Source organism: Misgurnus anguillicaudatus, chromosome 18, assembly GCF_027580225.2.
Source record: "Misgurnus anguillicaudatus chromosome 18, ASM2758022v2, whole genome shotgun sequence".
NCBI lineage: Eukaryota > Metazoa > Chordata > Actinopteri > Cypriniformes > Cobitidae > Misgurnus > Misgurnus anguillicaudatus.
The window spans coordinates 23,935,851-23,959,198 of record NC_073354.2 but is presented as its reverse complement, the minus strand read 5'-3'; the positions used below and the strand labels follow the sequence as shown (position 1 = coordinate 23,959,198).

General features: G+C 38.0%; 1 protein-coding gene across 5 annotated transcripts in view; it reads left to right on the top strand.

Annotated features, from left to right (window-relative positions):
* Positions 1-23,348, top strand: part of stxbp5a (syntaxin binding protein 5a (tomosyn)) — a 128,992-nt gene that overhangs the window by 58,106 nt on the left and 47,538 nt on the right. For all 5 annotated transcript variants that reach the window (XM_073856135.1, XM_073856134.1, XM_055185629.2 and 2 more), the window contains exons 5-7: positions 7,791-7,925; positions 19,260-19,323; positions 20,495-20,578. In XM_073856135.1, the coding sequence (XP_073712236.1) occupies positions 7,791-7,925; positions 19,260-19,323; positions 20,495-20,578 (283 nt within the window). The remainder of the gene's footprint in view (positions 1-7,790; positions 7,926-19,259; positions 19,324-20,494; positions 20,579-23,348) is intronic.

The following is a 23,348-nucleotide window of genomic DNA, read 5'->3' as shown; positions in this document are numbered from 1 at the left end:
TCCCTGAGAAGGAAACAAGATGCTGCGTCTCCCTTGCCATAGTTCCTGCGTTCCTGTAACGTCGTCTTTGGCAATATTTCAGATAGCGATATACTTCCTGCGTCACCCTGCCTTTGTCATTAAGCCTCACCATTGATTGAATTTGATATACACATTCAGACGCACTTACCCCTGGAGGCGTCCCCAAAGTGTCACCGCAGCGATGCAGCGCGAGTTCCCTTGAAAGGGAACTGTAACAATGGATCTTAAAAGGTAACGCAATGTAACCTTGCTCTCACTTGAAATGTGTTCCCACATTTAGTCCTTGAATTTGAGGGTATTGGACCTGGAAAGTCCTTGAAAGGTCATTGAATTTGAAATTAACTAAGGTGTGGGAACCCTGAAAGATGCAGTCTCGTTTGAGAGCACATCGTTTAAAAGCCAAATTAGCTAGTTTCTAAATCACTAGACATCTTTTATGTAGGTTCACACTACACAATTTACATTTATGCATTTGGCAGATTCTTCAACCCAAAGCGCTGTAAATTATATTTGAGCTATGCATTTTTATGAGTTTTTTTTTATTTGTTTTCTCAAGAATTCAAACCGATGATATTTGCGTTGCAAATGCAGTGCTTTATCAGTTAAGCTACACATGTTCAGTTGTATTTTTTATTAATTTATCCCATATCGAGCCATAAAGCTATAGATTTATATGATGTTTCTAGGGCCATTATTGCATACATATATGACAAATGTATGGATTTATGGATTAATAATGATAATCCAATAATGATCGTGAATTAAATGTATGTAATGTATATGTGTGCATGAATGATTAGACCCAGTGTTTTAGAGAAAAACTTGGCAACAACCTTGCACTCCATTATGGTGCCCTAACCAATAGAAAGTGCTTGTGAATGGATTTGCTCTTTGGTTGTTTGTGTATGTGTGTATCCCTGCAGGAAGGCTCAGTAAAGAGCAAGCCAAATGTCAGGAGTGCAGGGCATCCGTCTGTCACGCTAATACACTCATTTAGCTCATTATCACACTGTTACAGAAGCCATCTATACATAAACACAAACCTCAGTGTAACACATTGAGTGCTGGTGATATCTCCGAGTGCGGTTTTGTGCGAAACCACATTCATAACTTCCTGGTTGTTCAAGTAAAGCAACCAATGAAGTATGTTAGATGGTGGTGCAGTCGCAGTGATTTTGTGCATGGGTCTGCATAGCCAAAAAGCACAAATAAGATCTTTTTAACATCTCACAATTAATCTTATAGTACGTCCCTATTGTAATTTTAAAGGAATATTCTATTTTCTTAAAAGAAAAATCCAGATAATTTACTCACCACAATGTCATCCAAAATGTTGATGTCTTTCTTTGTTCAGTCGAGAAGAAATTATGTTTTTTGAGGAAAACATTGCAGGATTTTTCTCATTTTAATAGAGCCCAACATTTAATACATAACTCAACACTAAACATTTTTTTACGAGGCATAAGGGTCTTATCTAGCGAAACGATTGTCATTTTTGACAAGAAAAATAAAAAATATGCTCTTTTAAACCACAACCTTTCGTCTAGGTCCGGTCCAGCGCAACCTAACGTAAATGCGTAGTGACGTAGGGAGGTCACGTGTTACATATATAAAATGCACATTTGCTGACCATTGTTAACAATAAACTGACACAAAGACATTAATTAGTATAAGTTGACATACAACAACGTAGGAACGGTCCTCTTTCTCAACACTTGTAAACACTGAGGCGGAGTTTCGTGTTCGTCTTCTGTGACCTCTTGACGTCATGACGTATTGCGTGGGGTCACGCTAGCGCATCACGACCGGATCTAGACGAGAAGTTGTGCTTTAAAAGTGTATATTTGTTATTTTTATTGTCAAAAATGACAATCTTTTGGCTAGATAAGACCCTTATGCCTCGTTTGGGATTGTTTATAGTCCTTTGAAACTCTGTTGAAAAAAACTGTTAAGTGTTGAGTTAAGTATTAATTGTTGGTGTCTATTAAAGTCCATTAAAATGAGAAAAATCCTGCAATGTTTTCCTCAAAAAACATAATTTCTTCTCGACTGAACAAAGAAAGATATCAACATTTTGGATGACATGGTCGTGAGTAAATTATCTTTTAGTAAATTTTTCTTTTAAGAAAATGGAATATTCCTTTAAATTGACCTTATCTCAACAATGTCTCAGACTGGGATCAGCTTTGCAAAGATACCAAACCAAATATATATATGATTATATATTATATATTGATTTTAGCATGAACTCATTAAGCATTTAGTGGTTAGTTCACCCAAAAATGAAACATTTGTCATCATTTACTTACACTCATGTTGACATAAACCTGTATGAATTTCTTTATTCTGTTAAACACAAAAGAAGATATTTTTTATAAATGATGGAAACCACATAGTTGAAGGTACACATTGACTTTAATAGTAGGAGAAACTAATTCTACGGTTACCGTCAACTGCGTGTTTACCTTTATTTATTTACATATCTTCATTGTGTTTAACATAATAAGGAAACTCATAAAAGTTTAGAGCAACATGAAGGTACATTACATTCATCTTTCTAGATTGAATTCATAAATGATTTGAGCCATCCACACATAAAGTAAAATGTTAAACTGTTACTGTGAGGGTCAAGTAAGGTAGGGTTTAGACAACGAAGTCTAGTCCTCACCAACCGTGTCTGAAATTGTATCTAGTCATTCTGGAATTGATGTGCCCTTGCTGATGTCATTGTTAAATTCTCTTTATGTGATCACACACAGTGATAGATGTGATTTAATTTGCCCTGTGTTAATGAATGAATGAATTAACAAAGGATCATTAGATGTAATTATGCAAACGGTACCGGAAATGATCGTGCTTCTCTCTCTCTGTGTGTGTGTGTGTGTGTGTGTGTGTGTGTGTGTGTGTGTGTGTGTGTGTGTTATTATGCTTTGATATGATCACTAAATTTACTTGGCGATTTATTGATATCACATGACCAGTCTTTAAATGTCTTGCAACTGGGTGTATCTCACACATCTTGAAAAGTGAAGCCGCTGGCTCTTTGATCGCCCCCTGGTGGCTAGCTGCAGTACAAGTCATAAACCCCACCCTCTCCATGCAAACGAATGGGACTTGGCCCTAAATAAAAAATTATTTACACTTCCAAAACTTTTCCAAAAGATGGTTTTGGTCCTTAAAGTTTTTATCACGCTGATATACACTCACCTAAAGGATTATTAGGAACACCTGTTCAATTTCTCACCACGAGCTCATCAAAATTGGACAATTGAAGACTGGAAAATGTTGCCTGGTCTGATGAATCTTGATTTCTTTACATTACTGATAGAGTCAGAATTTGGCGTAAACAGATTGAGAACATGGATCCATCATGCCTTGTTACCACTGTGCAGGCTGGTGGTGGTGGTGTAATGGTGTGGGGGATGTTTTCTTGGCACGCTTTAAGCCCCTTCGTGCCATTTGGGCATCGTTTAAATGCCTCGGCCTACCTGAGCATTGTTTCTGACCATGTCCATCCCTTTATACTTCCAGCAGGATAATGTACCATGTCACAAAGCTCGAATCATTTCAAATTGGTTTCTTGAACATGACAATGAGTTCACTGTACTAAAATGTTGGAACGGATGCTTCATGCACTGGATGTGCATCCCACAAATCTCCATCAACTGCAAGATGCTATCCTATCAATACGGGCCAACATTTCTAAAGGATGCTTTTAACACCTTGTTGAATCAATGCCACATAGAATTAAGGCAGTTCTGAAGGCGAAAGGGGGTCAAACACAGTATTAGTATGGTGTTCCTAATAATATCTCTAAATCACATGCTAAAGTCACAATTAAACAACATATAAACAATTACATGGCACGTACACACTTCAGCTTAAAATTCTCTAAATGTTTGTTCCATGTCTGTATGGACTCACTCCAGAAAATGCGATGATTGACACAGAAATAACCATAGCAACTGTCGTCTTGCATGGTTACCATTCACTGCTTTGACCAAAATAAAATTACAGCATTATGTACTGCAATTTTAATAAACCTCTGTCTTGGTGTTGTGTGTTGAACGCATTTGAAAGGCTGCTTCACAAAGTGCTGTCTTGCAGTGTTGCCATGTCCACATCTTTTTGAGCTTACATACTATTGTGGCACTTAACCATTTAAGTGCCACATGAAGCAATCAAGTTTTGGGTGTTATTAAAGTGGGAATGGGCCGGCCCAAATATTTTTGGTCTTTGAGGTAAAGCATTTGGATTTATTATGGCTTATCATGGGATTTTTCTTGTTTGCTGATTTTTATGTGCAATATCTGGCAACATGCGCAAGTAAACGCTTGTACCGCTGCCATTTTCTGCGACTTTCCCCCCATTTAGTCATTTATCAAGTCTTAAATCTTACATTGACCCTAAACTTAACTCTGGTTGCTAAAAATGTTGTTCCAGGACCAATAATGATATTGATGCAGGAACACACTATATCCTACATTGTGAAATCACAGTCAATAACTCCCCATGCAGCGAAATATAGATTTAGGGTTTGTTGGCAAACACTGAGATGGTTTCTGAGTATTTGTATTTTCTGTGAATGGCTGTTAAATGTTTCCATTCCTCATTTTTTTGTTTTCCGCTTTTTAAGAGAGAGAAAAATAGAAAGTAGTCAGCAGTTATGTTGTTTATTTTTGTCTTTACCCATCTGATGTGCGTGTGTTTGACAGACAGACGGAAAAAATGAGTTGAGTTTGATCTGTGATATTTCTCTGAACACTTTTCTTCTCATGATTATATTCATAATGCTGCAAGGTGCTGGAGTGTGGGGTGCAGATCTGTGTGTGTGTGTGCACTTTTGTTGCTGTGTGAAAGAGGTGAGAAGCAAGCCGTCCACACAGCACCAAAACAAAGTAGGCTTTTGTTCATTAAAATTTAGGGATGCAAAAAATTCTTGGCCGAAGCCGAATAACATGAAAAACTCAGGCCACATTCTCTGTGCTTGTGGATTCAGCAGACAATACCCAGGATCGCCGCCACCATGTCTTTCTCATTTTTTGATCACGTCCTCATTATTCTGCAAATAATTTCGGCCTTTTCACTTATTCGGCCAAACAACGAAAACATCCCTATTAAAATGATAACATTTGCTCCAGTAGTTTTATAAATACATTTGTTTGACAAAAATATGAGCTTCGAAAGTTAAATCCTTTAGAAAATCCCTTGACAGTAATTTGCTCGTTTTGAAACAGAATCTCGGCCATTGACTTCTGTAACTCTGCTTGCTGCACTTCTGTTCCTTAGGGATGCACAGCAAAGTGCATTTGGTTTGAGCAAGCAGAACTCCACCGGCTTTTCCAAACAAAGCAATTTTATGCACAGATTAACAAAAGTTACGTGCAAACATATTTGGCTGGAATTTATTTGTCAATTGTAATTGTCAATATCCTGGCCCTGTATGTACTCTATTTGCATGTGCTAGGTAGTGTTGTCACGGTACCAAAATGATTGTTTTGCGATTCCGATACTTTTTCATTACTTTTCCTGAAAAAGGAAAAACACTCTCAAATCTCATTGCTGTGCTTTATTTTAAAACCGGGAAAACATTCTAGATCCCGCAAATTGTGGCGTGGAGCCCATCCTCTTCATTGTACAGGAGCTGATGGACACTTAAAGTGTACATGGCGGCTATAGCAGCAAATCACACCGCTAAACCTGCCGCGACCACACATGGTACCATTTTGGGATCTATCCACGGTCCTGAAAGTGCTGTGCAGCCCCCCCTTCGAGCCCCTCAAAGAGGCAAACCTGTGAGCCCTCTTGTTTAAAACCGTTCTCCTCCTTACGCTGGCATCGGTTAAACGAGTTGGTGATTTACTCGCTTTCTCTACAGACCTTCCGTGTTTGGAGTTCGGTCCTAATGATAACAAAGCGATCCTTAGACAGAGGGCGCGGTACGTTCCTAAAGTCTTATTGACACCATTCAGAGTCCCAGCAGACGCCCTTAGAATGTACACGAACCATTTTGCCGCCTTTTAAAGGTCAGATCAGCTGTTCATAAGCTTCGGAGATCAGTCATTGGGTGTGCCTGTCACTAAACAGAGGCTATCTAAATGGATCGTCTAAGCCATTTCATTAGCATATGCCTCCCTGAACAAGCGGTGCCCTCTCAGTGTTAAAACCCACTCCATGTGAGGTATTGCTCCATCATGGGCATGGTCTACAGGGATTTAAATCTCTTTGCCTTCTACATTTGTCAGATTTTACAGCCTGGACGTTCCTGCCTTACAAACGCAGGTCCTGATAGCTTAATTATATCATCATTACACTCACAGTGCGCCCTGATAGCTCACTATAGCGTTCGACCCGCGTAGTCCCCGCCCCTTTTTGCAGGCTCAAACGCCCTTTGTCTGTAATTTTAAGAGACGTTAAATAGGCTTCAATCATGGAGTAAACAGGAGTTTCCCCCATAGCGTCAGCTACTGACGCAATGCTCATTCTCGTTATTTCATGGAACCAGGGTTACTTAAAGGTGCAGTGTGTAATTTTTAGAGGATCTCTTGACAGAAATGCAATATAATATACACAACTACATTATCTTGGGTGTATAAAGACCTTTTTATCATGAATCGTTATGTTTTATATTCCTAAGAATGAGAAGTTTTTATCTACATGCACGAGGGTTCCCTTACGTGGAAGTCGCCATTTGGTACCACCACATTTCTACGGAAGCCCTGAACGGACAAACTCTCCGACGATGACGTGTTTTTCTGGTGGCGGCTACTGTAGCTTCTCTATGCATTTCAAAAGCGAGGGGTGAGCAGTGGGCTGAGCCGTTGGTTGCAATTTGCAACCTCACCACTAAATGCCACTAAAATTTACACACTGCACCTTTAAGTAACCTTATTGCTCTTTAATAGCTTAGGAAACTCCTGTTTACTCCGTGATTAAAGCCTATTGATTAAAGGCGCTCTAAGCGAATCTGTGTGACGTTACTTTTTGTTGATGTTTGAACTGTTTTCAAACAAACGGAGCGTAGCTAACTCCTCCGCCTCCCTCTCCCTTCCGTGCTTTCATGAGTGCGCCCAACCCCCACCCCCAAATCCTTCTTGTCGTATATTGGCTGGAACACTTTGTTTTGTTCCGTGTTTCCTGTTTTATTTATCGACTTTATTTATTCAAAGTGTCTCCTAAAATAGCTTAGGAGAACTTAAAATAGAAACAAAAATTATATTAAGATTTACGCATTAGGGGTGTATAAAACTCCTCATGGATACTTTTGAAAGTTTTGTTATTGCGGCAAAGTGTTGTCATTGCAAAAATTGTGCTTTGTTCTCCAGTAAACATGAAAATGAGTTTATTTGCAAATGCAAATTACGTAATAAGACATTAAAACTTGTTTTCAGAAATGTGTCTCGAGTTAATCTCCTGACTTTTGACTACCCTAGTAGGGTAAGAACATAACGTTTAATTAAGTTTTTAATTAAGTTTTGCTTCTCAAGCAGTTTTATCTTATTTTGCTATCTTTGTTCACTGAAAAACAAAAATACCTTATTATTGCAAAATTATTGCAACGTTCGTATAGTTTGAGCCATTGGCGTGATCTCTTCTGAATCTGGAGATGGATAAGATTACTGGTTCTGTTTCTAATAAAAAAATCTAAGCAGCAGGTTTCCATTTAATGTGTAGGAGATATAATTAAGATGTTAAAGTTTTTTCCTTAGCTAATCTGTTGTTTTATTCTGTAAATTGAGAGTATGTTCTGTTTATCCTTGTTTTCACAGGATAACATTCTGTCATCTGCCCTTCCAAAGTAAATGGCTGTATATCGGCTCAGAACGAGGAAACATCCACATTGTGAATGTGGAGTCATTTACCCTCTCAGGATATACTATCATGTGGAACAAAGCCATTGAACTGTGAGTAACACACTTACACACATACACAAGCATTTATAATCTCTCTGAGCTCTGAAACCACACATCACACCTGTCATTGTTCCTGTTTTATTTTTAAATTAGCAATTACTTTAGTCAAATCCCATCATCAATGATCACAGATTGGTGCTTTCTCTCTGTCTCTTTCTCTCTCATCCGACTTGACTTACTCCCTCACCACTGTTCTTGAAAGTGTTCAATTATTCATCCAAGCATTTTGTCAGCAGTTTTGTTTTCTTTCGTGACCCAGTGAAAATGCTGCAGTGCCTTTGAGGCCGATGCACTCGCATACACCCGCATGCATTTACGGATGACACATTGGATGAATGTTAGTATAGGCAGGTGTCTTGACTCGTGCTTTTGTACTCGCACACAGACAGACACAGTGTCCCTCGTGACAAAAGGCCAGTTGTTGAATGAGCCGCTCTGCCCTTAGCTGTTGTACCTCCAGTGAAAGACTAAAAGGCTGAGTCAACATGACTTAAATCTCATGTCACTAAACAGAGACATATCAGCATTCTCTCATTAGAATTTTTTAGTTATTAGAGTTTAAATTTTTTAGGTTAAGTACTTTACTGGCAAATATTGCATTCTGTTAACATTTACATGCAGGCATTAGACAGATGATATCACTAAGAGCAACTTACAGTGCATATTAATTTGTATGTATCCTGGCATTAAACCCATGACTTTATTGCTGCTGATGCAATTCTCTACCAATAGAACTAAGAAACACATATTTGTGCAGTAGCATTGCCAAAACTTGCCAAAACTGTCATGCAATAAAGCTAATTGTAAAATTGTAAATTAAAAATGACATTAACAAACCGATAAATATACAGTACTGTGCAAAAGTCTTAGGCCACCATGCTACTAGATTTGTTGTTTTTGCAATGTTATAGTGGTCATATATAATTGTTTCTTAGTCTTTTTAATATAATACATCCAGAAAATACAGGAAATGTGTATGTAGTATTAAAAACTGTTTAAAAATGTAAACTGATCTGTCAAGTTTTTAGGGTAAACTCCCCTTCCGCTTGAGCAAGAGCAGGAAACTGCAGGATCTCTTATACCTAAATAAAATTTTAATCCTAATTTCAAATTTTAAATACATTTTTACTTCATTCTGCTTAAAAACGCTCAAGATGTGTTAAGTGCCAGATATTTTTTTTTTTTACATATTTCCTGTATTTTGTGTGTGTGTGTGTGTGTGTGTGTGTGTGTGTGTATATATATATATATATATATATATATATATATATATATATATATATATATATATATATATATTCTTTAAAATTTGAAATTAGGATTTCATTTTAGGTATAAGAGATCCTCCAGTTTCCTGCTCTTGCTCAAGTGGAAGGGGTAACGCATTACAAGTAATGGGCATTACGTAATAATACTTTTCTGAAGTAACGAGTAAAGTAATGCATTTCTTTATAAATGTACACATTACATTTTTTATAAAAGTAATGCGAGTTACTTTTCAGTTTAATTAATTCAATTTCAAAATAAAATAATGTACTAAATTAAACTGAACATATTAATGTAGAATTACGCACTATGTGCGCCTGAGCGGGAACAGTCTGAGTCAGAAACTGAGATGGCAGGCCAGAGCTTGACATTTTTGCGATCATAAAAAACACCTGCAAGGCCTGAAAAGATCAAGCCTCAGCCAAGTAAGAAAAAGTAAGGCAAAAGTAACTTAAAGGTGCAGTGTGTAATTTTTAGAAGGATCTCTTGACAGAAATGCAAAAAAATATACAAAACTATATCATTAGGGGTATATAAAGACCTTTTTATATTGAACCGCTATGTTTTTATTACCTTAGAATAAGACGTTTTTATCTACATGCACATGGGGTCCCATACGTGAAAGTCGCCATTTTGTGCCGCCATGCTTCTTCATACTAGACCCCGAAGCCGTTTGTTTTGAGAATAATGGCTGGCTGATGAAGTTATTTGCTGGCTAGCCGGCTCAGCCGAAACCTAAATGGCTGCTGCAGCCGCCAAACTTTTCATAGCTGCAAATGGCTGAAGCTGCCACATGTCTACAGATGTCTACGTTATATTGATTAACAGTGTTGGGAAAATTACTTACAAAGTGTAATACATTATATATTACAAATTACTGTAATTTGAAAGTAATTAGTCACATTACAATATTACTGTCTCTGAACTGTAATGAGTTACGTTACTTTTGAGTTACTTTCATCAAAATAACAGAAGTATGACTAGGCATTATAAAATGTTAAAATGTAGTTTATTGCTGCTTATAAATCTAGAAGTTATGTGTTTGCCCTCGAGCTTTGAATAGGCACAGTGAAGACTTATGCCAAAATACAATAACAATCACTGTCAGAATTATAAACATAGACAAATGATCTGGTAAAAGTCTGGTAAATTATGGTACACATAACCAAACACAATAGAGCTAGAGCCCACTATAATGCTACTTATAGACTAATAACATGGCAAAACACGCAACCTCTTTTCATTTCTATTCTTTAATTCACTTTTAATTCAGAGCCACAGCACAAACCTGGCATGCACTGGGTTGAATGAATGAATATAGGTTCCCATACAAAGGTTGGTAAAAACTTTTAACATTGATGTTTAAAAGTCTACACTAATTTTACGTTGTAGTTTTGGTTGCTGTTTGTAATAAAACGGTAGATAGCATAGCAATAGCCTAGCAATCTATTATGTATCTGGACTGTAACCATAGCAACGTTAGCTTACCTTGTCATTGCTGGTGTGATATGGATTTTACTGGCAAGCTTTTTAAAAGTCTCTTTACTTCTGAGGTTCAAGCAGCATGTGAGACCGATAGAAAGAAACTTTCTGTTGCTTTTACTTGCTCTCATTCGCAGAAATATGCGTGGCGGCGCAACCGGACCTGATTGCGACCACTTTAGTCAATGTTATACTGCCGCGGACTTCCCAGAAGCGGCTCTAATAAGAAACGCGTCTATATTTGACTTCACCGATTCCAAATGGCAGTTCCAATACAAAATTAAAGTAAAAATGAACATGCTGCATACAGCACCCGGAAACAGACATACAAACGTTATTTTACGCGCAGCTTTTTCCTGTGTGGATGCTGGTCGCGCGCATTGGTCAAAAATAAAAAATAACACAGTCTATTTTTGAAATGCATTGTTGTGACGCGCACGTTACTAATGCATCGCTTCTTCTGTAGGGAAAACAAGCAATTTTAATTTACCAATCCAAAGACTGCCTCCGGAGGTCGCATTTTTACGCTGCCTACGTCATCAACACTGTCTTATTTCAAAATATCAACATTTATAAAGTTTATTCTTATTATAAGTTAGTCGTAAATTGTTGTAATATGCGTATGGCTTGTGAATGTAATGCTCAGTTAACTTAAATAAACCAGGCTTGATGACGTATGCAGCCTGCATATGCGACCTCCACAGGTTGCAACCCCTCTGTGTTTTGTAGCAACGAGCGAGCACAAGACTGTGCTGTTATGAAACCAATCGGAAAATGGATCCCGTGTATTGTTTATATTCCGTGTGTGTATGTCTCTATGTGATAGAATTATTATTTGATTGCAAATAATTCTAGCCGGCTCAGCCAAACTTTATCAGCTGGCGGCTCAATTTGGCTTAGGAAATTATTGGCTGATAGCGGCTGAACTTCTAAATGGCGCAAATGGCGGCGCCTGGCGGCGGCTTCGGGGTCTACTTCATACGGACTACCGGCACATCCGGGAACTTCACTGTAAATTTCGTCACCGCCCCTTTTTGGGGGATAAAAAGCAGACCTTCCATTGGCTTCCATTCAAAATAGCGGAACAAAGCAACATTTTTACACAGCCGGCATGCGTAAATAACTTATGAAATCACTCAGATTAAACATGTCGAGTATTTATCTGTCCACCCTGCCTGCCATAGAGCCCAAAAGATACATTAACACATTTAATTTGGTCAATATAAAAACATGTCCCTTTCATTCTCACAGCGTCAAATTTGTGTAACAACGCCATCCAGTGATTGCTGGAAAATGTTCAGATTTTTGTGCGTATAAGCTCTTAATGGACAAACTTTTTTTACTAAGTTGTCTCTGAGGATGACATGTTTTTTCTGTGGCAGCTATCGTAGCTTCTCTATGCATTTGAAAAGTGAAGGGTGAGCAGTAGACTTTTTTGCGGAGTAACTTAATATTGTAATGCATTACTTTTAAAAGTAACTTTCCCCAACACTGTGTACAGTATATACATATACAGTTAATTTATTGTGTAACTGACAAAGGTAAACATACAATGCTTTAAAAAATTACTAAAATTACAAAAATAAAATTACACAAACTCTCTTGCACGCTCTTTGTGACTTTAAAAAAAATACTCATCCATCTTCTAAAGGAAAAAAATACATTTTTAGTAATGCAAATACAGTGAAAGTCCAAAGGCAGTGCATTGCAGCAAAATACCATAATACCTTGCTGGTGTATTGTACAGTATCACTCCATCACAGTGATCCAGACACCTGAATCGGCTCTTAAAAATAATGTCTTGTTGCACATTCACTCTGACACAATTCTTTAAATTGGTTTTGAGATCAAAGCAGCAATACAATGAAAAGAAACATTTCACTTTTCTTCTGGCGTAAGCAAAAATTATTTTGGATAGCTTAATTGGATCTTTGCGTCCTTTGAAACTCTGTACTGTATATCTTTCATTTGCCTCTTTCTTATTCCATGCCATGTCTTTGTGTATGCCAGCCTTCTTTTTCTGTAAAAACACACACACATGTACTTCACAGTAGTAGCTACACCACAGTATGGCGTGTGACTCTGCAGTAGGGGCGATAACACATTGTTGGGTGATGTTGGCATGATGCCAGCCATTGAGAGTGACTGTTTGCTCTGCAGGTGTCAGGAGGTCTGTGTTTGCTGTAAAAGAGGGATGTAAGTTGGCACTTGACCGTGTTAGTCTGTTGAGGGATTAAGGGTTGGCATAGTGCAATGGCTCCATGCCACATCGTCAGGGGGTATTGCGGCATGTTACAAAGGTTACGATGGCAGGTTGGGTACATTTTTAAGCTGTGCCCACTACGGCACACACTGATCCCACCACCATGCCCTTTGGCCAGATTCAGTCTAGACTGTCAATATGTGCATGTCTGTTTGTGACAATGGTCTGTCATAAATCTAGATCTCCACTGACAAAGACAGTGATGTATGTGTCTCCCCTTGGCCAAGGTTGAGCAGACAGCAGTAGGTTTCGCCGGGACTGTATATGTACTGTAGCGCGTACAACCATTAAAAAGCTTTATAAAGAATGCGTTTATGTTAATAGACAGGGTTTTTAAACTTCCTGGACTCAATTTGTCTGACAGGTGTTGCTGCTTAACACAAATGGATGCACTTCCTTAAAATATGACCAAATTATGCATGCACACATACATAGCTGGTTGGGATGGAGGTAGATGCTGTCTGCGTGATCTTTTTTATATGTTGTTTTTAAAATGAAACTTAAAGTCGACTTGATTTCCTAGAAAGATGGAGAGAGAAATGCTGCCTGGAAATGAGAGATAAATGCATATGGTGCGATAATTATTTTGCACTACAGAAAAGGGCTGTAGGTACGAGGGTGTATGTAGGTGCGGTGTATGAAATTATGTAATCATAAGGTGTCTTGAGCGAACGAGGAACAGCACAGAGTGAAGGCGGCAGTTACAGAATGAGATTTTGCCCATCCTATCCCTGTTGCCATGGTGATCAGCTTCTCTAAAGCCAGCTTGCTCCTCTTAAAGTAAGGACTGAGAGACAGGATGGAATTGGGGAACATGAATTAGGAATTTTTTTTAGGAAAGGAGTGATGTTAGGTGTTTGTCACTCTCTAAACACAACTGGCACCTTCACCTCTGTGCCTCTTTCTCTGTCTGTCTCTCTCTCTCTATCTCCATCTCTCTGTGTCTCTATCTATTTATCTTTGTGTCAACTAAAACACACATATACATATGCAAACAAGGCTCTTTTGATTGCATAGTACCCCACGGTTTGGTTTGGGTCAGCTTACTTTTGTGAGCTTTTCCACTGGGTGCAGTACATAGTACCCGATACTTTTTTAGTACCACCTCGGTTGGGGTTCCAGGCGACCTGAGATGATACCAAAACGTGACGCGAAAACACTGTAGATCACTGATTGGTCTGAGAGAATCGTCACTACCAGCATCATCGCTATAATGTAAAAGATTAGCTTTACCTTCGTGCTAGCTTGCGTTGTCTCGTGCAAACATGTTGGCTTCTGTGCTCTGCTATAAGTTCCCAAACTCCCTTTTAGCGATGAAAAACATCCACAGGTTGAGAATCAGGAACACCATACCAGTTTTTTTCAGACTTGCAGTTTGTGGCGGCACATTCGCGACGCGCTCGTTCACATATATGCTAAAATGCAACTTAAATGAGTCTCAGTGGAGCGCGTCGACTGACGCCACGTGTGTTTGTACAGAAACTGTCATGTGAGACAGAGGTAGTGATAAACGTGAAGTGCAAACATCTATTTGTGGTGGTCACTTTTAATTTTGTGGCGGACTTATAAATAAATGAATGTATGGGAATGTACAACGACGCTCTTACTTGTATGATGTTACAACAGTAGGCAACGCAAATATAACAACATGCCTATAATCCCTCCCACTTAGTTACTAAGCTCGATGGAAAAGCTAACCAAGCCAAAGTGAGGTGAGCTGACCCGACCTGACCCAAACCAAACTGTGGAGTACTATGTGATGGAAAAGCCCCATTTGTGTCTATGGGTCAAATGCAGTCATTGACTGTCTGAAACAAAATTTTGTCAGGGAATGATGGGTTTATTTCCTGATAGTTTGACCACAGATAATCATTGGTCTTCACATAAAATATACAATAAAATCTTTACACCCCCTTTTAAAGCTATTTCATGCGTTCTGACTTATTAACACTGTTTAAGAGTTGGATTCCTCATGCTAAACATAGGCAAAGTGTCAAAAAAGCAGTGTGCCAGAGTATTTCTGTGCCAAATGTACTTTACCAGGGTTAGTACAAGTTTCGGAAAGATTCGTACGAAACAATTTTGCTTTATTTATGTTATGGGCATTTTCAGTGCTGAAAGTACAGTGGATGTCCTAATATGGGCGTACGCACACACCAACCAAGAGCTGACACGAAATCAACATCACCAAAGAAGTGTGTTGTTGTTTGTGAGGGAAATATAAGCTTGTTCAGCTTTCCAAAGAAACCATCTTTATGGAAACAATGGATATAGTTTGTTTATGAGGAGTAGCAGCAGAGTTGTGCATGTGTGTTTATTTAACGCTGGATTTCGTTGACATGGGGTGGTCACAACCGGGTCATGAGTCGCAGGTGGAAAGTAAAACTGCATCACATGTGTTTTGTGGAAGTCGGCGCATAAGTGCATATAATGTAAACGACACAAATAAGTAGGGAGTCATAAGTTATCCAGAGATAGTGGAATAATGTTTTGTGTGTTTTGCTCACTCGTAACTTGCTCCACGCATCCAGGAGCATCGGGTTTATTCGGAAAGAATCGGAACAGCTGATCTGTCTTTTATAAATCTGATAAAACTAAAGACTCTTTGGATGTATGAAGGATGTAATACTACTCTATAGGTACTCAAGATTAACATGAGATACTGTATTTTCCGGACAACAAGTCGCACTTTTTTCATAGTTTGGCGGGTCCTAGAACTTATAGTTAGGTGCGACTAAAACAATTACAGTCTACAGAGCGAGAGTCCACTCTATGCTGCTCCTGTATTAATGTAATTCAATGGATTCAGTGATGCGGAATGACTTTGGGACCTTTTTGAACTTAATTTGGCTTGTTATGTTAATTTAGCCTATTCAGCCTCCCAGGTATGTTCTTTTTACTATTGTTTATCGTGTAAATAATTGTTGATGTTACTTTAACATGTATGGACACCTATTCAGCCTGCTGTTCAGTGCTATTGTTTAGTTGAATAACTTGCCTTTCAAGATTAAATGTCTGTTCTTCGGCTTGAATTTTGTGAAATCATTTTCTAAATAAACGTTTAATAAATATTTTTAAAAACGCATCTTTGACTGATGCGACTTATACTCCGGAGCGACTTATAGTACGGAAAATACGGTAAGCAGAAACAGCGTTTGTTATTTGACCTTTATAAACTATAGAGGTTTAACCGCATCAGTTTCTTCCAATAACTGTGTTGTATTCAATCCCAAAGAACCAACAATGTGAGATTTCTACCACAGAAAAAACAACCTTAAAACTTTTGTTATTTTGTCATTTTGTAAAAGTTAGGCGTCCTGTGTTAGTTTTTCATTTTTTTCTGTAACCATCAGTTATATCCCAAACACCTAACAAACACTGACAGAGGAAGAATTGTAGCAAGACCCCTGTCTGTCGAACCCTCGTCACTGTAACAGACCTATGCGGCTCTGCCCCGCCTCATCACGCTATAGCGCAACAGAATGTCGCTGGAGGGAGAGAAGGACCCCTGTCTATGCCACGGCTGTCAGCACTATAGGCGTCTTAAGTCTGTGCCGGAGAGCCGTCAACAGCACAGTTGGCCTGCTGCGTAGTCAAAGGAAACAAAAGGATAAGACTCCTGACAGTACAATCAATGCCTTATGGGCGTCTGCAGTATTGCTCGCCACAGTCGCACCTATTGATTGCAGGTATATAAATAGAAAGAAATGCAGTAAAGAAGAGTAGCAGTGTTTATCCAGATTAGATTTACATTTTAGTTTTTACAGTGCGCTGTGTTTCATAAAGATTTTACTGCTTATTAACGTATGAAATATTTTGCTCTTGCCAATTCAATGGGCTACTTTGGAAGTCATTTAACTAAAATAATGAAGTTATAATATGAATTCACTTTAAATGAGTGTGCAGTTTTTGTAATTTCTTTTTAGTGTCCTTTGGCAAACCCCAAAAAGATTTTATGGAGTCATTAACACTAAAATCTTTTTGAAAAATTTAATGTTGAGACAGACTGCCTGCATATGCCAGTGGAGACCTATGTATAAAAATAATCAGATTATCATTTTATTTCCATTTGACACATTACGAGCCTTATATTTTTGATTTAAAAAAATCTGTTTTGTAAAACCCATATCATTTAACCCCTTTAGACCTGATATCTTCAAGTGTTTAATCAATGTGCCTTATTTTGATTGGTTGATCAGCATTTTTATTGGTTTGAACCACAACACGTGATGTCCATTCCAGTGGACACAGGAACTGAAGTGGTTAAAACATCTTTCCATGGTAAAAATCCCACTCTTGGTGTTCTTACAACAGATACCCTATGTGTCATAAAACGTTATGATCCCAGTCCATCTTTTTTGAGAGCAGGACCCTTCAATAAATGCCACCTATTATGCAAAATCCACTTTTACAAGATGTTTGGACATAAATGTGTGTTGGCAGTGTGAGACACAACCACTCTACAATGAAAAAAATCCAACCACTCTCTTTGATAATCTCCATTAAACCAAGGCAGTCTCGTTAGACATGCAGTTTTGAATCTCTGGTTAAAGGCGGAGTCCATGATGTTTGAAAGCCAATGTTGATATTTGAAATCACCTAAACAAACACGCCCCTACCCCAATAGAATCTGGACCTTCTGTTGATAGACCCGCCCCACACATACGCAACCCGGCATTTGATTTGATTTGATTGGCTATAAGTGTGTTTTGGTAGTCGGCCCGTCTCCTTTTCCAAAGCGTTTTTTAAACATCGTGGACTCCGCCTTTAATGTGACGTCACACTGATAAAGCCCCACCCACAGCCAGTGACTGTCAGTTTTGCATTACCATAGTTTCCACCCACAGCAAGTTGTCCATCATATCTTAATAGTGAGATACTCTGGTCTCAGACTTTTTTCGTAGGAATCAGATCTATTTTAACTGAAAGCGCTTACTGTATCTTTTAGTAAGGGAATGAAGAGCAGTAGCTCATTTGCATTTAAAGGTGCGAAAACAGCACGTATTAGCTTCCACCCAAATAGGGGCATTTTGAACATGCTATTATAATGATCTGTGGTATTTTAAAGCTGAAATGTTTCACAGACACATTCTGGGCACACCTGAGACTTATGGCTCTTTTCCATTGCATGGTACCCCATGGGTTGGGTCAGGTCAGCTTACTTTTGGGGGCTTTTCCACTGGGTACAGTACGTAGTACCCGATACTTTTTTTAGTACCACCTCAATTGGGGTTCCAAGCTGAGCTGATACCAAAACTTGACATGAAAACACTGTAGATCACTGATTGGTTAGAGAGATTCGTCACTAACAGCGTCATTGCTAACGCAAGAGCAAACCTGTTGTCATCTGTGCCTTTTGTAAGTCCCCAAACTCCCTTTTAGTGGTAAAATAACATCCACTGGCTCAGGAACACCATACCAGTGTTTTCCTTGCAGTTTGTGGCGGCACATTTGGTAACTTATATACTGTAAGCGGAATGCAACAACTGACGCCACGGGTGTTTATACAACCCCAAACTGTCTCACATGACAGTTCCTGTACCGTGACAAATGCATTGTGCTAACATCTATTTGTGGTGGTAAATTTTGATTTTGTGGTAGACTGATAAATAAATGAATGTATGGTAAGCACTGCATTCCAACAATACTCGCTTCCGCCTCCCACTTTTTGTATGATGTCACAGCAGTAGGCAGTGCAAATATAACGACACGCCTATAATTTCTCCCACTCCGAAGTGGTACCAACTCAGTGGCGGCTCGTGACTGCTCATCCGAGGAGGCGCTAATTCAAAATAAGTGTTCGGAGTGTCATTTGTGTTGCTTGCGTTTTCAAAATATGTGTTTGTTGCATCATTTGAAGCATGAGCATCACGTGTTTTGTCAAAATAAGTGCCTGCTGCACACGCGTCAAAACTATTTATGATAAAAGAGACGCTCAAGTTCACAAAATACACGCAAGACACTCCCTTAACAGTAAACTCTGATTACGCATGAGATTATGTGAGTATCTGGCAAACGCGAGCGTCTCTTTTAGCATAAACCCTTTAGACGGGTCTGCAGCAGGCACTTATTTTGACAAGACACGTGATGCATATAGGATCACTCGACGCGCAGAACACATATTTTGAAATAAGGAACCAGACACATGATGGGCTACATACATGTTGTGACGAACTTCGTATTAAGCGTCCCTGAAAAAATAAGTCACTGGCCGCCACTGTACCAACTTAATGGAAAAGCTAACCAAGGCAAAGTAAGGTGAGCTGACATGACCTGACTCGTAATTTCAATCTTTCTCCATTTTTCTCCCGCAGGTCCTCCAAGGCCCACCCTGGCCCAGTGGTTCACATTAGTGACAATCCTATGGATGAGAGCAAGGTGAGTAAGGACCATTAATCTGCCTCAAAATGAATAAACACTCCCTGACATGAGTAATTCATTTACCCTTACACTGCACAAAACTCATTTTCTTCCACCCTAAACCCCAAAAGTGTTGCCTTCCTACAGTGCAGCACAGTTCAGTAATTGGGTTTAATCTTGCACAGCTTGTTAGCAAATTATGTTGTTTTCGAAAACAAATGATCGAAGAGATATGTAGATGATGAACAAATGTTCAAGCTACTTCCAAATGCGTTTCATTTTACCTTCGCTAATTGTCAACACAGTCAGAGAGGAGCTGAGAGATGCTGAGGTCTTGCCGTTGTATGGATGACAAATTGTTTGGGTCTTTTTTCTGGCAGCTTGAGACCTCTCATAGGAGCCTTTAGAGACGAACAGGGGCTCTGCTAGGCAGTTGGGCCTCCTGAATTAAATCATGATCCCCATACCCGTCTATCTGATCTTTGTGGGTGTGGGAGGGGGCTCTCTCTCTCTCTCTCTCTCTCTCTCTCTCTCTTTCTCTTCCATCCCACTTCTTACCTCAAATGAGCCATCAATCCATAACTGGCCTCCTCACATCTTAATGGATTTTAGAGTCTTTCACACATTGCCGCCTCCTTCTTGGCTGACAGAACAATGACACTTTATCAATTCATAGTCTATCACTGAATCTCTGGGAACGGAGCTTAGATGACTGGAATTGTCATTCATGGGCATGAGAGTATTGCATACATTTATATAAAAGTAAATGGTGACAAATTTTTTATTTCAGAATAAGTAGAGCTGCTGTATGGAAATAAACACTTGCTTTGCACATTTGTCCAAATGTGTGTGCAATCCAGGCTAAAGTCTCATAATCTAATGATGAGATTATGAGTATCAAAGTTTGATTTCAAGTATTGATTTCACATTGATTTCAATCTTTGACATGACCTTACTCAGTCAATAATAAAGATATCAAGGTTATATTCTCACACAATGTTCTTTAAATGATGTGTTTATGTAAAAAACAACACTTCTCCTTCTTTTACGTTTCGAGTGGGGCGTTTTTTTTGTATTTATATTACCAGTTTAATAAAAATACTTGAATACATAGCTTATTCACATCCCCTGAATCAGTTTACAGGTTTAAGATACTGAATGACTGCTTGTATCTTTCTTCTTGTCACAGCTCATAATAGGATTTGAGTCTGGGATCGTAGTGCTGTGGGATTTGAAATCAAAAAGAGCCGAGTCCCGCTACACTTACGATGAGGTATGTATTGTCACACAACACTACTGTATACCAAGCCTCTGTCGCTCGCAGAGGCAGTACTGCTAACAATATTGAAAAGTGCAGATCAAATATTCATAAGGTGTTTTGCTTTGAATAAGGAGGTGTATTAGATCTATTTAGGTTATCTTTTGTTCAGATCGGTACTGTAGCATTAAAAAAGCATTGGTTACTAGAGCGTGTAAGCTATGTTCGAATGCTAAGCACAAGTCGCTCAGTCATATTTGCATCTACAGTGTAGAACCTGAATATTGTGTGTTGGGCCTCATGAATATTAATGGGGTTGGAGAACTTGTGCCCAGCTGATTTGCTGGTAATGGAGGACTTGCCCCATTCATTCAGTCTATAATACAGTTCAGTCCACTTCCAGCCGTACCGGTTGGCAGAAGCCAAGCTTGTCATAGCTGCACCCATACTACACAATGCTGACAAAGTGCACGGGTGATTCTCACGAAAACTTGGTTTTAAAAATGTCAAGCATGAAAATGTAAAAATTGCTTGAATTTACTTTTTTTCCCACCAGACATTGAAAAACAAAGTCTGGAGTAAATGGGAACATTAATTTAAAAACTTTTACTTATCATTTAACACTTTTTGTAACATAATTTAAAAAATTAGTCCTAAAAAGTCTCATTACCGCAACAGTCAGAAAACATCAACACTGACATATTTTCAAAATGACATGACAAACCTGAAAGAACATAATTTGGAGATTCAAAAAAATCAAAGTTTTATGCTTCTATTAATTAAATTAACATTTAATAAGCATCTGTTGCGGTAATGATAATCAAAATGTCGTGTAAGCATTCTGACAAGACAATATTTCAAATTAACTGTAAAAAAATGATCTTACCTGGTAGCCATCTTGAAGTAACTGGTCCATGTGCTTGGTCACTCAAAATCAAACTTTATTAAAATTCTGTATGTGTGCTTAAACTGTTCTCAAAAAGTGTTGCGGAGGATGAGAACATCAGGGATGGACACATCATTTTCCTAATTTTTCTTCATTATTATTATACATGAATATTCAGTAAATATTTTTTCTGTCATCTAAAGTAGTCTAGCAAAACATCCATTTATTTTTTTTCTTAATATTTTTGTGTTAATTTGATTTAATTACAACATAACGCGTGTTCAAACACAGCCGGACACATTGCGGTAATAAGAATTTCAGCAGAAAATGAGATAAAATTTCCAATTATAAATTCTTATGTTGAAATCACACATTGTTCAAGGTAGAACACAGTATTGTGTTAATTCTGATGCTTTTTAATGTTACTATATTACACATTTTAAAGCTAAAATCATTAGTGCCGTGGTGTTTCAATGGTTTCGTGAGAATCACCCGCACATACAATAAAATAATCGATACAGAGGCTAATTTCGGCCATCAGAAAAAAGTATTCTTACATAAATTACAATGGTCAGGCTATTATTTCATAATTGGACGATCATCCCACCCTTCAATTTGGTCAACTTTTTCCGTTTATAGTATTTGCACTGTGATTGGTTGAATTAGTTACAGCTTGTCATTGTGTCGCTCACATTACCAGATCATGTGGGGAAAATATTGTTTCGTCTGTAAACAAGTTCAGATATGCTTATACTTAACGAGTTTCGGCGACTGCAGTGAGCACAGATTTAGGCGCTTACCCGATGGTTTTGTCACAGACCTTGGAAATCTGTACGCAAATCAATACAAAAATGTTAAAAAAATATTTTATTTTCAAACAAAGTTGAATTTTTTTGTTAGTTTAAAATGAGTTCACAATGATTTGGTTGACCAAGGAGTTATTGATATTGGGTGATTCTCACGAAATCCAGACTTGGGTGTTCACCATCAGATTTTTTAAAAAGCCCTTGAAGGCAGTTTTTTTGCACACATAAGATTAAGATCTGAACTTACTATAACCTTTATTTTTAGAGGATTAAAAAATATTCCTTATGGAATTATTTACATTTTTTAGATAATCATTATCAAAAAATATCATTACCGCAACATGATATTACATTAAATATATGCATTTACAAACTCACTTTTCGGTAATGAGAACTAAAACGTTGTCTAGGTACTATGACAAACAAAATTTCAACTTTTATCTGGAGAGAAAAAATAAGAACTGCTTACCTGGTAGCTATCTTGAGTGTCAATTATGTCCTTTCATACAATTTTTTTTAAATGTTAGTTCCTTGAGGGCTTAAACAATGATTGAAAATTGTTGCGGAGGATGACAATTTTTTCTTGGACACATTTATATTCCTTATTATTGTCTCTACATTTACCAGTGATCACCAAATACCACATAAATGTTTATAGTACAACATGCACTGAAGATTTTTATTTTTTTAATTATGAATATTTCTTGTCAAAGAACCCAAATCAAGTCATGGACACGTTGCAGTAATGAAAATTTTCCCCTTAAATGTGGAAAAAACTACAAAATTGGTTTGTATGATGTCATTTGAAATCATGTGCAAAATAGTACATGAAGAGATGGAACTGTATGCTTCTTATTTTGATACTCTTACTTTGTATTTACTTTTTTATAAAAAAAAATTCGTGACACCTCATAAGTTTAATTTAGCGAGAATCACCCTATTATATTATTATATGGTAAGGTATTTTAAAAAACTCAGGGTGATAAAGTGGACGTCCCCCCACTGCCTGCTAAAAATTCTCTTTCCTCTATTTTTTAGACTGTTTATGAATTGTTCGTTTCAGCTTTAAAAAAAAACGATTTTGTCTGCAACT